General features: G+C 41.2%; 1 protein-coding gene across 2 annotated transcripts in view; it reads left to right on the top strand.

Annotated features, from left to right (window-relative positions):
• LOC117415646 (RNA-binding protein 20) overlaps positions 1-10,882 on the top strand; it is a 47,221-nt gene extending 36,339 nt beyond the window's left edge. The window contains exons 6-14 of one of the 2 annotated variants that reach the window (XM_059026113.1): positions 2,763-2,906; positions 3,286-3,417; positions 3,524-3,603; positions 3,934-4,582; positions 4,690-4,791; positions 5,387-5,987; positions 6,428-6,544; positions 6,904-7,025; positions 9,369-10,881. In XM_059026113.1, coding sequence (XP_058882096.1) covers positions 2,763-2,906; positions 3,286-3,417; positions 3,524-3,603; positions 3,934-4,582; positions 4,690-4,791; positions 5,387-5,987; positions 6,428-6,544; positions 6,904-7,025; positions 9,369-9,470 — 2,049 coding nt within the window. In that variant the 3' untranslated portion in view covers positions 9,471-10,881. Of the gene's footprint in view, positions 1-2,762; positions 2,907-3,285; positions 3,418-3,523; positions 3,604-3,933; positions 4,583-4,689; positions 4,792-5,386; positions 5,988-6,427; positions 6,545-6,903; positions 7,026-9,368 lie in introns of both variants that reach the window. The other variant, XM_059026114.1, reaches the window with a different exon arrangement.
• The last annotated feature ends 1,728 nt before the right edge of the window (positions 10,883-12,610 follow it).

Genomic DNA, 12,610 nt, shown 5'->3' with positions numbered 1-12,610 from the left:
TATAGGGCGCATCCTGCACTCTGTGCGAGTGCTTTTACTGGATGCGCCACTCGTGAGCCCCTTGTCTCTACCAAGCTTGATCGTGCTAGATATGCTTTTGCTTTTAACCATGGCTATAAAAAGGGTTGGCAAAACAAATCCAGAATTCAAAATGCTTTAACATTAAAATGAACGTGCATGTAAGTGTGATAGTAATTGAAATGTGCTGCATGCTATATTGCTGCTGTTACTTCTGTAGACCAAAAGGGCAAGTTTTGTCATGATCTGTGGAAGGTCAGTATATTAATTGTGCATCAGTGCCATTATTTTAAAGCCTTCATGCAAGCTGGCACCTGGCTCACCACAAGGCAATGTTTTATTAAGCAAACAAATACAGACAGATTTCAAGGACATAAACAGCCTGTTGATTTCTATTTCTGTACATGTTTATTAGGCAGATGTGGCAAAGTGGTGAGTGATTACAGGCGCGTGCCGTGCAGAGTGGATACAGAAACAGACAATAGTTTTCCAGGTGCAAGGGTGTTTATTGAAAATTAATAACAATGTCCAGAGCCCTAAGGCAAACACCTGTAAATAATAAATGATGGAAGTGATACAGTGGCGTCTATCACTCCGTTTGTAATCCGCGGGTTTGACCCAAAACCAAAAGTCCAGGTTCTTTCCTCACCCACACGTAACACAGAACACAAACACAGTGTTTATTTAAACTAGTGCTCATGGTGAAAAGACAGTACGTTGTGAAAACAGGGAAGTGCTGGTGTCCGGGTTTGTTGCTGGCCTGCAGCTGCAGCTCCGGATAGTGTTAGTAGACACAAACACAAACAATGTTATACCCGCCCTCATGACCCCTTGGTTAACAAGTGCATCCTCTTCTCCAATCCGCGGATGCCACGCCGTTTCCCGTCCGGGTCATTGAGTTTGGGTACCGTAGCTCCGTTCCTTTTCTAGCCAGCTAACCCACGGGAATAAATTGCCATGCCTTTTAGTCCAGGGTACTCTGTTCCCTTTACCTAGTGCCCTCACAGGTCTGGAGGGAGATCTAACACCAAGCGTCATTCAATCTCTGTCACAGCAGGTCTGTGTGACCTTCCCTGGACAGTCTTACACTGAAGTGCTTTGCCATGAAGCCTCTAATAGATTTATCACTTTTATATCTGAAACTGTTAAAGTCCGGGCTCAGGCCAAAGCAATAAAATGAAGACATCACACTTGTGCAATTAGGATTAGCGGGTTAGAGTGTCCCTGTAAAGCGTCAGCCTGATAGCAGAAAGCTTTAACACATGCTGTCTGGGAATCAGCTGGCTTTTTATTTCTTTTTTAATATTTTGTTTCTTCCAGTGTTATCTGAGCTGCGACACAGTAATTTAGATTAACAAACACAGGGATCGATCACAGAAGTTGCTCATGATTTTACATTTTACACTCTAGCCTGCTTGGAGCAAGCGCAAAACCAAACCATTTTTAACAGTTTAAAACTACAAGAAACAGCATAGTTGGAAGTAACAACCATTTATTTGATCTCCTTTATTTATCTCATTTTTTCTTAATTGTTTTTTTCTTATTCCTGTACTTTTGCTGTTGTTGGCTCTTCAGTATGGGGCCCAGTGTCTTTCGTTCCTAAGTCTACCAGTTTATTAAATACCAAAAATGTCCTCATGAAATAGCGACATGTCCTGTTTCTACTAGGCTGTGCAGCGGCATTTCTAGTCAGACCTGACAAGGGGAGTGCTATGGGGTTTTATACAGGAGATTTGATCTTGCAATATCAATCATGATGAGCTTTCACCAGAATGACAGAATAGTTTTTTGTATTGATGCCATTGACTTCATCTTGTGTCATTGCGATTATTCCAACTGACATTAGTCTCGCCCTTTATGCAATCGTGTCAGCAGTTTTCAGTATGTAAAGCTGTCTGCAGCTGAGAGCCCCTGTGACTCTGCTCCAACATAAACAGAACGAGCTCCCTGACATTCCTTCTCCAATTGAACCCCCCCCATTCTGTCTGGGACCAGTAATACAGGTTGACGGTCCTCTCAGAGGTGTTGATATTCCTCCTTGCTTCCTCCTTGTTGCTACGACACAGCAGTTTGTGTGTGTGTTTGTCTAAGCAGCCGGGGCTTCTATACTTAGCGATCCGAGGGGATTAGTCACAAAGGGGGCTGGATGTCTGAGAGGGATGAGGTGACACATTTTTTGATCCGAAAGGGATAAGCCTTATTATCGCTGTCACAACTCCAGGCTGAATCCGCCTGCAGGGACACACATTTATAGGCTTAAGTAATAAATACGTTGTAAAAGTGGACACTCCAGTAGAAACTCAGTTCAGACAGCTGCAGAGGGAGTCATTCCCTGCTAGCAATGCTGTCAGTCCTTGTGTGTGCCTGAGTTCTGTACCCTAAGATCAGAATTATTTATTTTGAGACACAGAAGATGTTTTTTTTATTTTGTTTTAGTTTTTTTTAAAGCACTTTTTTTTTTAATTAAAAACATTTGCCAAGAAAAACATAATACATGAAGCTGAAGCCACATGAACAGCCTAGATTTGTGTATCATGTTCAAAACTGTGTACTCCTAAGTGAAATTCGTGAATTGTAAATTAATTATCTCTTTAAATAAATATTTTGTAATGTATTTATTTACTTTTGGATTAAAAAGCTTACCTAATACAGTTTATATGATAAGAGTTTTAGCAGTTTTTACAGTTCACTAACCAAAAGAAAGCACAAGGCCAAACAAAAAGAAACAACAACTCTCTTTTCAGTTTCCCCAGAGAAAGTCAACAGTTAGTAGAGTTGTGCACATCTGTAATCTTCCGGAGGGCAGCTGCACTGAAAATGATGTCATCAACCTGGGACTCCCCTTTGGGAAAGTCACCAACTATATCCTCATGAAGTCCACTCACCAGGTAGGGGTTGCCATTAGCAACAGAAAAGTAAAAACGTATTCAGCAATTTCCGTCTGGGACAAGTAAGAGCCAAACCTAGCAAAATAAGAATTACAGAGTACCTCTGTGATTTTCAAAAGAGTTACTAAAGCTGAGGGAACACAAAGCCACCTTTTCAGGAACAGTGGCTTGAAACCTGGTTCCAGGAGACCTAGTTTGAGGTGACTTTGATGTGGCTTGAAACCTAGTCTCCTGAAACCAAGCTCTAAGCCAAGGGGCTTCATGTTCCCTCAGCTTAACAGACAACATAAACTAAAAAGGGTAGTCATGGGGGTCATTATCATTTTTGAAACATGCAGCAGAATGGTTAAGGTACAAAGCTCTTTTTTTTAATTAACAGGCTTTTTTGGAGATGGCCTATGCTGAGGCAGCCCAAGCTATGGTGCAGTATTACCAACAGACTCCAGCCACGGTCCATGAACAGAAGCTGCTGATTAGAATGTCAAAACGTTACAAGGAGCTGCAGCTCAAGGTAAATCAATTTGAGTCACTCGCCTGAGTGGATTGCATGCAGTTTGTGGTTTAATTTGAAAACGTATGCATAGTAATAGATTATCTCCATCTGTTTTTTTTTTTAGAAACCAGGGAAGGATGTGGACTCTATCATCCATAACATTCATTCTCAGAGAGAAAAGGATGTGATGTATGATATAGAAAGGCAAGTATCTCAATATTTTCCATGTTTTATAACTAGGGCCCTTAAGAAAACAGCTGTTTTATTCACTGGTTTACGACTGAATGAGCGATGCTTGCTGAAGAGCTCTAGAAAAGCATCTCCATTAATTGATGTAGATAAATAACACGCCGTGGAAGTACAGGACTTTCACTGCACCGGATTTGGCAGCTCTGCCAGCTCAAGATGAGCGAGAAGGCAAGAAAACAAACCTTCTTTGGGTCTAAAATCAGATTGCGCCTGAAAAGCAGTTGGTTTTGGCTCATGTTTTGTGATTACAAGTTTGGATGTCCTCTATATTCTTTGTGCACTAAGGTACCCCTTGGAGAGGACCCGATCTCGCAGCCCAGTCAGTCGCTCCCTGAGCCCTAGGTCACACAGTACCAGCTTTACCTCCTGCAGCTCAGCCCACAGCCCCCTGGGCCCCTCCCGACTGGAGTGGAGCAACGGGCTGGAGGAGAGGAGGGCCTCCTGGGACTGGTCCCCCCATGCACGGATAGAAGAGAATGAGCAGGGCTGGGGGACTAATGAAAAGGATCCAGCGGAGAACTGGATGCAGGACAGGAGGAAGCAGTACCTGAAAGGCAGTGAGAAGTTAAGCCCGAGGTCTTTGGATGAATGGGTAGAAGAGCTACGGGGAAACAGAGAGAGGTATCCCTACTCCTCCTATCGAAGCAAAGAGGACGAATATTACAAGAAGGAGTCTAAACATAAGTCAGACGGGCCTCAGAAACAGCACCAGCACTTCGATATAAAGTCCAAGAGGGGGGACCCAGAGCCCCATCACAGAGCAAGGGAAGGGAAACATTCAGGGAGTAAGTCACAGGAGGACCCCGGCACACAAACAAGAGCCAACAGGACACCAGAAGATAGGGGTAGGAAAGGGAACGGCGAGAGGGGGAGAAGCAAGAAGGCAAATCTGCAGCCTTCAGTACAGAAGGAGGAGAGAGAGCCACACAGTGAGGTAAGAACAGAGGCTCATGAGCTGCCATTAGGTTCTTGTTAAAGTGCTGTATCATTTTTAAGTATAGTGGTTAAATACCAGTTTTATCTCGTATCACTCGATTGTAGGGAGAGGAAATAGAGCACAAAATAGAGGAACGGCTAATGTCACCTGACAGAAACGGCAAAGAATCAGGGGAGCCAAATACTGAGAGGAACCACGGAGATCAGGTAAAAATGAGCCTTGTCAGACCAAAACCCATGGTGAACAGTACTCACTTTACATCACTTCTACCAATTTCAAGTTTCGGTGTGTTTCGACAGTTACTTATAATCACTGTGGAGAGATGTCCAGTTAGATGATTTTGTATGTGGAAAGTTATTTGTTAGAGACAAAAAGCAGCTTTGTGCAGCAAAGGTTGTTGTCCTGTTGTAAATTTATAAAGGATCCCGGAGCATCCTAGGAATGGATTTGGTTACATCTGTTGGTTAGAGAAAAATATTTCTTCCCGCTGCGGGCCTGAATAGCAATTTTCAGTCTGATGGTGACTTTAGAGATTGTGATTTCAGGGTATGTTATGAGTAGAAGCGTGGATGCTCCTGCAGCGTTTGGCTCTGATTCAACATTGTGCCTGTGCAGCTGGTCATGAGACCAGAAGTAACTGTCTGCTTTCCAAGTTAGGCTGAACATTTATATAAAATGACATTAGCGTTTACACTTCAGATTCTCTCCTTCAAACTTTCAGAAATAATGTAAATTTGTGGCCCATGTAAGTCACCCCAGGTAGTTTCCATGGCGACACTGTTCTGTTGATTACTCTTGCAGGGTGAGTGGGAGAGTGGCAGCGGGACTGAGGGGGAGTCGTGGTACCCCAGCAACATGGAGGAGTTGGTCACAGTTGACGAGGTGGGAGAGGAAGAGGACTGCATCATCGAGCCTGACATATCAGAACTGCAGGAGGCCGCCCAGGCTGGGGGGAAACCTGCTGAGCTGACAGACTCCAGCAGTGCGCCAGCGGCCAGCGTGGAGCTGAGAGGGCTGTGCAGCCACAAGAAGAGCGATGAGAGGGCAGGGGGGAGCCCAGCAGCAGGAGATTCTGCTGTTCAAGTGGACGGCTCTAAAGAACTAATTCCGAACCAAGTCCTTAAAGACGAGGTCTGTGAACTGCAACAAGAAGATGATCTCAGGGAATCTCCAGCGCAGGATCTCCAGACTGCCTTCAAAGAGGCATGTTCCTGCGTGGAGCTGGAACCAGTGAGCCCTGATCTCCCACATCAGGAGGGGGGCCTGCAACACCAAGGAGCCCTTATAGAAGGCTGCAATCCTTTGGATGTGCTGGGGAATGGTGACGTTGGCAAGTTGGAAATGAAGGCTAAATCTGCAGCTGAAGAAATGGTTAATGACGATATTCTAGAAGAACATAAAGGTAATATATTGTTACCTGTAACACTTTAAAAATGTTCCGATTCAAGGATTTGGTTTGAAAGTTTCAATTACTGGTTGTCATGTCTGCTTACAAGAAACATTGAATTAAAATTATTTATGTAATAATAATAATAATAATAATAATAATAATAATAATAATAATAATAATAATAATAATAATAATACTATTATTTCACAATTCCATAATTTGGTTAATTCAAAGATAGTCAGATAACATAATAAAGAGTGTTAATTGTAAGGACTGCTGGAGCAACTCCATCTGCCTCAAAGCATGAAGAGTTTGCGATTCCCAGCTGGCCTTTTGAAGATAAAGTGCAGGGTTCTCACATATTCTCAAATATGTGATGATGTAATCTGAGTTCTTAAGACCATAGCTCTAGGAGACTTGATTAAAATAAGTTTTTTTTTTTTATTTATCAGTCAACAGCAAGTCACAGAGGGAGTCTCTCAGAAACCCAGAGGAGGGTGCTAATAAACCCCAATCTCACTCTCACTGGGAGGAGGAGAATGTGTTCGGGGAGCTCAGCATCCCATTAGGTGAGCATGAGGAGTCCTGCATCCAGACCTTTGCTTTAAGCTGCTTAGCATCACACACACACAGTCTGTCCATGTTTGTACTTTACCTGTTGTAAGTTAATCTCATTTCAATATGCAGCTATGGCCAAAAGTATTGCATCACCAAGAATTTTAGGATCATGTAATGAAAGAAACTACAAAATGATCTCACAAAGGTCTACCGGAAGCCGTAATAGTAGTACAGTATTTGATGTTAGATTTCAAAATTTCATTTGAGTTTATGAAGCAAAATGAGTTAATTCTGTAAGGTGATGCAAAACTTTTGGCCAGAGCTGTAACCTGCTCTGCAGCAGTATTTGATTGACCTGTTGTTTATTTAGGGATGGAATTTGTGGTGCCCAGGACTGGGTTTTACTGCAAACTCTGTGGGCTGTTTTACACCAGCGAGGAGACAGCCAAAACAACGCACTGTAGAAGTACTGTTCATTACAAGAATCTGCAGGTAAGCACAACTGAACAGACAAGCGTGGCAGTGGTGCCATTGTGTTAAACTGCCGCGGTCCTTTCATAAAGATATGTGGACTCGCTCATTGAATCATTAAAGTGAACGGAAAACAAAGAACGGGAGCACAAGCAGAGAGTAACATCACTTGGAGTTGGCTTTAATGTCACTGGATAATTTCTTTCAATTACACCAAGCTCTATAGGAAAAAGGCCATTTTTAGCAACATTATTTCTTATTTGCGTATCCTTGTGCATTGAAACATACTGTAAGCACACTGAATTACTGTATAACAACAGTAACAGGAGTGACTTTGGGCGGGCGTTCCTTTAGTTGTCTGGCTCCAGTGTTATGGAACGACCTATAAACATCAGGGGAGTTTCAATAAATGTAAACGTCTATTAAAACCCATCTCTTCAGTGCAGTTGTAATGTAGTTTGAAACTGCATGAGGTGAACTGGGTGTCGGATTTTACCGTGCTGTTATTTCTTGATTGGTCTTAATTATTATAATACAGATTGTTATCAATTAAATTAAATATCGCCTAGGGTATATCATATTGTTGCTACTTTAAATGAAATGTTTTGTATTTCATGTAATCATTAATGTATTTTCTCATCTCTGTATATACTTTCTCATTCATGCACATTTTATTTGCTGTAAAGCACTCTGAGATGCCTTTATTGATGTGAAGTTCACTGTAGATATTATTATGATTTATTTCTTAGCAGACGCTCTTATCCAGGGCGACTTACAATTGTTACAAGATATCACATTATTTTTACATACAATTACATTATTTTTTACACATTATTTTTACATACAATTACCCATTTATATAGTTGGGTTTTTACTGGAGCAATCTAGGTAAAGTACCTTGCTCACGGGTACAGCAGCAGTGTCCCCAACCAGGGACTGAACCCACGACCCTCCAGTCAAGAGTCCAGAGCCCTAACCACTACTCCACACTGCTTGATAACCACTGACTGTTTGACCGTAATGAATGCTGGTCTTGATCGTGATACAGATTATGTTTTAGGTTAAAGATGAGTCCCAGTGAGTAAACATGTGTATCAGGAAAGTGTGAAGTTATCCTCTTCTGCTGAAACTCAATCTGATGTGTTATTCTGTTTGTAAAATGCACGAGTCATGAAATCCCCAGCGCGGTTCAGGATTAACATGACGCAAAGATTCAGCTGGCAGTGCAAAACCGCATTGAAGTGTGGTCTCCCAGACCCTGCAATCAAAGAGGGACACAGCCCCGCGGATTCAGAGGTGTATTAAGTTGCTCATTAGTGCCCAGACTGCATTACTTCTTCTGCTAAAAAACCTGACGCTGCTGAAACCTGCATGACTGCCTGACTGACATTCATTTGATTACATTCCAAAGCGAAATGCACAAGAGCAGCTGTCATGTCTGTCAAGAAGCTGGGTAATGTTGAGAAATGACGTACCTCCAGTGAGTTCATCATGTTCCTTGTCCACTGTAGGTTTGAAATACTGTGTCAGGAGGAAGCTGCAGCCAAAAGAGGAGGTTTAGTTTAAGTGACAGATTGCTTTATATATATATATATATATATAGTAACAGAGTAGGGATAGGGTGTGTCCACAGCAGAAGCTCTGCACATGGGGGCACGTGTGTGTGGGTGTCTGGTGATGGAAATTGTGTTTAATTGTTTCATTGAGTGATTGATGTATTGTTGTCAATTACCCCGGGTCACACCCTATGAAACACACAAAGGAATGAATGTTTGGTGTGGGTTGTGTAGGAGCGTGGGAGTGGGAGTGGGAGTGGGAGTGAGAGAAGAACTCTGTGTAAAGCACGTGTTAGGATTAGGACAGGGGTCTCGATCCCTGCTCCTGGAGAGCTACAGGGTCTTCTAGTTTTTGTATGAACTGAGCTCTCAGTTACTTAAATGAACCAATTATTGGCTTCATTAGTCAAGATTAACATGTGTTTCAAATCTTTAGCCATTGATGACACAGACACTGATAAAGCCTGCAGGACTGGGGCTCTCCAGGACCAGGGGTGGGGACCCTGGATTAGGAATTTGTTTTCTTTGTAAATAAACACACACTACAGCGTTTTCAGTTCATTCATTTCTGTTTGGTTTGATTATTACAAGCAACAGTTCTTTACACAAACACGCACGCACACATTATATATATATATGTATATATATATTCATATTTTTAATATTTCACAATGCAGTAGTTTTTTCCCCAATTACACAGCATTGCTTTGTGTACAGCGTTGTTACTGCTTACACAGCATATTAGATCAAACCCACACTTTGTCCAGAGAGAAAATACCTCAATATTTTGTCTGTCGTGTCTTTTCAGAAATACCTGACCCAGTTAGCAGAAGAAGGTATAAGAAGCGCACAGAGGAACAGCACAGGTGCTGAAGACATTGGGATTGTCCCACAGTTTGAAGGGAAGTAGCCCTGTTGATTCTGCAAAGGGGGTAAAAGGAAATATGTGTCTATTGGGAAGCATAAACCGATGAGCCACATCCTGGATAGGGGTTCAAGGATGTGAACTGCTGAAACAGTAGACCACCTCCATCCACCTCCATTGATGTGCATTTAATACCAGGAGAACCATCTAAAGCCACACAGCTTTTCACACTAACGCTTGCGCTCGCGTGAGACAACACTGTCGCCCTGATTCCTCATCGTGTAACTATACCACTGTGCCATACACCTGAGCAAAGAGTGGATTGCTGCACTGTGGTCGAATGGATGTAAAAAAGCACAGCACAGCTACAATATTTGGCCACACAGGTAAACATAGGCATATCCGTTTAGAATTACATTTAAACAAATACAATCTTGCTGTTCTATTTGTCATAACTGAAACTGCTGGTCTTTTACTGAACAGGGTGATGGCATTATGAGCATTCTGATAATCATGTATGGCTCTGCTGAAATATATACTAGAATAACTATTCAGGGTAGTGCCGTTTGACTCAGCTGAGACTTACAGGAAAGCTACACAATTCAATGAATGAATCCCCAGACAGTTCCACTTGATAGAAAACAATTTCAATCCATATGTGCAGTACAATTGACATTCTTTTAGGTTAAACAATGTATTTGATTTCTCCATTTCTGGTTGCCAAATAGCATGCTGTAAAATAAAAATAGGGTAAACTCTTATCTTTATGCATCTGCTACTATGTGTGTGCCAGATGGGGGCCAAACGTGGGCACCTCTCAATCCAAAATCGTCCAAACTAGGGAATGATTTGACTTGTGTTTTAAATTGATCCAGTTTCCCTCCAGTGTAATCCATTGAAGATTAAAAGTTGAAATGAGTGCTTCCACCAGGCAGTCTTGAATTCATAATAAGACAGGCCCTGTGATGTGTGCAATTGAGTGGTTCTGCTCAGTTTAAGAGCAACTCAAACTTCTCAAAAGGTGGTGAAGGAACCTCAACTGCATCGGGGTCTTTGAAGACAGCATAGTTTCCTGATTAATCTGAAGGCACTTGTGCCACTACAGGTGTCCTAATCACCTCATTCTAGGGGTCTGTGCTGCTGTACCCCACTGCAAACTGCAAGGATCCTGCACTTTGTTGAGAACAGCAATAAGATAAAAGCAGAGACATATTCAGGGAAAATACTTTTACACAGAGTTGTAATTGTTGAAGTATGCTTGAACTGGACCATTTATGTTAATGTTTATTGTGGATTTTCTTTAAAAGTATTATGTATTTTGGGGTTTGTAAAAAGTTTGATTTTTCCCTGAACTGTGCAGTTGATTGCACTGAGGGGTGAAGCTTTGTATTTGATTATTTGTTGAACGTTTTAAATGTGGATTCTTCCAAAAAGTGATTGCAATAAACATTTTGAAACGATGTGTGAGTGGGCCACTTTTTTCATCACAGAATGTTAAAGAAAATCATCCATTGATGTGTGTTTTCATAAGCATGTCTACAGGGTCTGTTTTGTAGGAGACGACATTCTTCATAAAGTATTAATTGTGTAGTTGATTATTTGTATGAGTTTTTATATTTTCATATTTTGATACATCTTAAAGCACATGTAATTAGCTAAGCAAGACTCTGCAATTTTCCTGTTTCTCTAAAAAAAAGAAGTAGACATTTGCAGTCTCTCGTATCTTGGCATCTGGGCAGAGTGGCAAAGTTAGCAGGTGTTTAATCAAGATGGGTGGAGGAGTGGAGACACAGTGTGAAAACAGAACACCACGAACAAAGAACTAGTTTGAAATAGTTTCTAACAGATTAGGTTAAGAATATTATAGATTTGGGCGAGTTCCCACCTTACCAGGAGGTGTGTTGAAGGTGTGTGATAGCAGGGTGGATCCATCCTGATTGGAAGGAATGGGGGTGGAAATGCTACCATGTTCATAGTATTTAATGTAATGTTTTTGTTTGACTAGTCAGTCACTTCTTTGAATTGACTCCACATGACGTCTGTGTTGTGATACAAGCGTATACATTGATTCAATCAACAGTATTTCTGTTATGCATATAAAGTATTTTTGATCGAAAATCATTTGTTGAATTATTTTCCTTACAGTTTAATGGTACAACCAGCAGTGGTAACGGTTAACCCTGACATCAGAAAATAGTGTAAAACCTTACAGTGCTTTCCTCAAACTTTTTCATTCTGCTATAAAACCGTTTGCTTGGTCTTCAGCACCACAATTGTTTTAAACAGACTTCTGTGGAAATACTTTTTTTGTGTGTGCAAAAATCAGGTGTGTTTGGATCCAAAAATAATTCTGAAAGAATATGACAAATACTGCAGTACTGCTTTTATTCAAAACTAACAGGTGAGATTTAGCTTCCGGGAAACCAACTTTACAACCCAACAGAAAGAAAGAGCACGTGTGCACGGAGAAGCCCTTCCATTATGACTTGCTCATGTGGCGTACTGAAACATGACTTGCCTTGTCCTTTTGGAAAACGGCGTAAGCTTTGCACTGGGTAGTAAATATTGTTTGTCACATGGATCGCTAGTGCCACCTGGTGTCAACATTAGTTATTGCAGTGTTGCTTCAATGCTAATCTCAACCGTCTGAGAAAAACTTCTACTATAGCTCTCGTTTTCAATAACCAATCATGGTTGCTATGGACCCGGTCTGTAGTGTTTCATGTGTCTGGCAATGACTGGGGTTGTTTTTGAAATATACTGAAGAGTTTCATTCTTCAGCATACTCCCGAATATCTGTAAACATTTAATCATAAGACACGTGCAGTCTTGGTCAAAACACGAAGTTCCACAAACTAGATTAAACGTTATACTATATGCTTATATTTTGTAAGTCTAGATTCGGACCAACGAAAACAGCCAATGGATTTATCGAATATTAAAATGATACATTGTATTGTCAAATTTATTGCGTGTAAATTAGAATTTACATAAGTGACGATACATCCAATGACCAGGAAATAGTATTTTCGTGTTTTATTCGTAACATTAAAGTTTGCATTCTTTCTAAACACGAAAAGCATTTTTTTTTTCCCGTTCCGCCCTCCACCTGTGTGGGCAACTTCTCAAACTCCATAAAACTCACACAAACTTCTACAGTTCCTAAAAAAAATAATAAAAAAAAT

The sequence above is a fragment of the Acipenser ruthenus genome, chromosome 7, assembly GCF_902713425.1.
Source record: "Acipenser ruthenus chromosome 7, fAciRut3.2 maternal haplotype, whole genome shotgun sequence".
Classification (NCBI taxonomy): domain Eukaryota; kingdom Metazoa; phylum Chordata; class Actinopteri; order Acipenseriformes; family Acipenseridae; genus Acipenser; species Acipenser ruthenus.
Note: the sequence above shows the minus strand (reverse complement) of the source record. Positions and strands in the feature narration are given on the sequence as shown.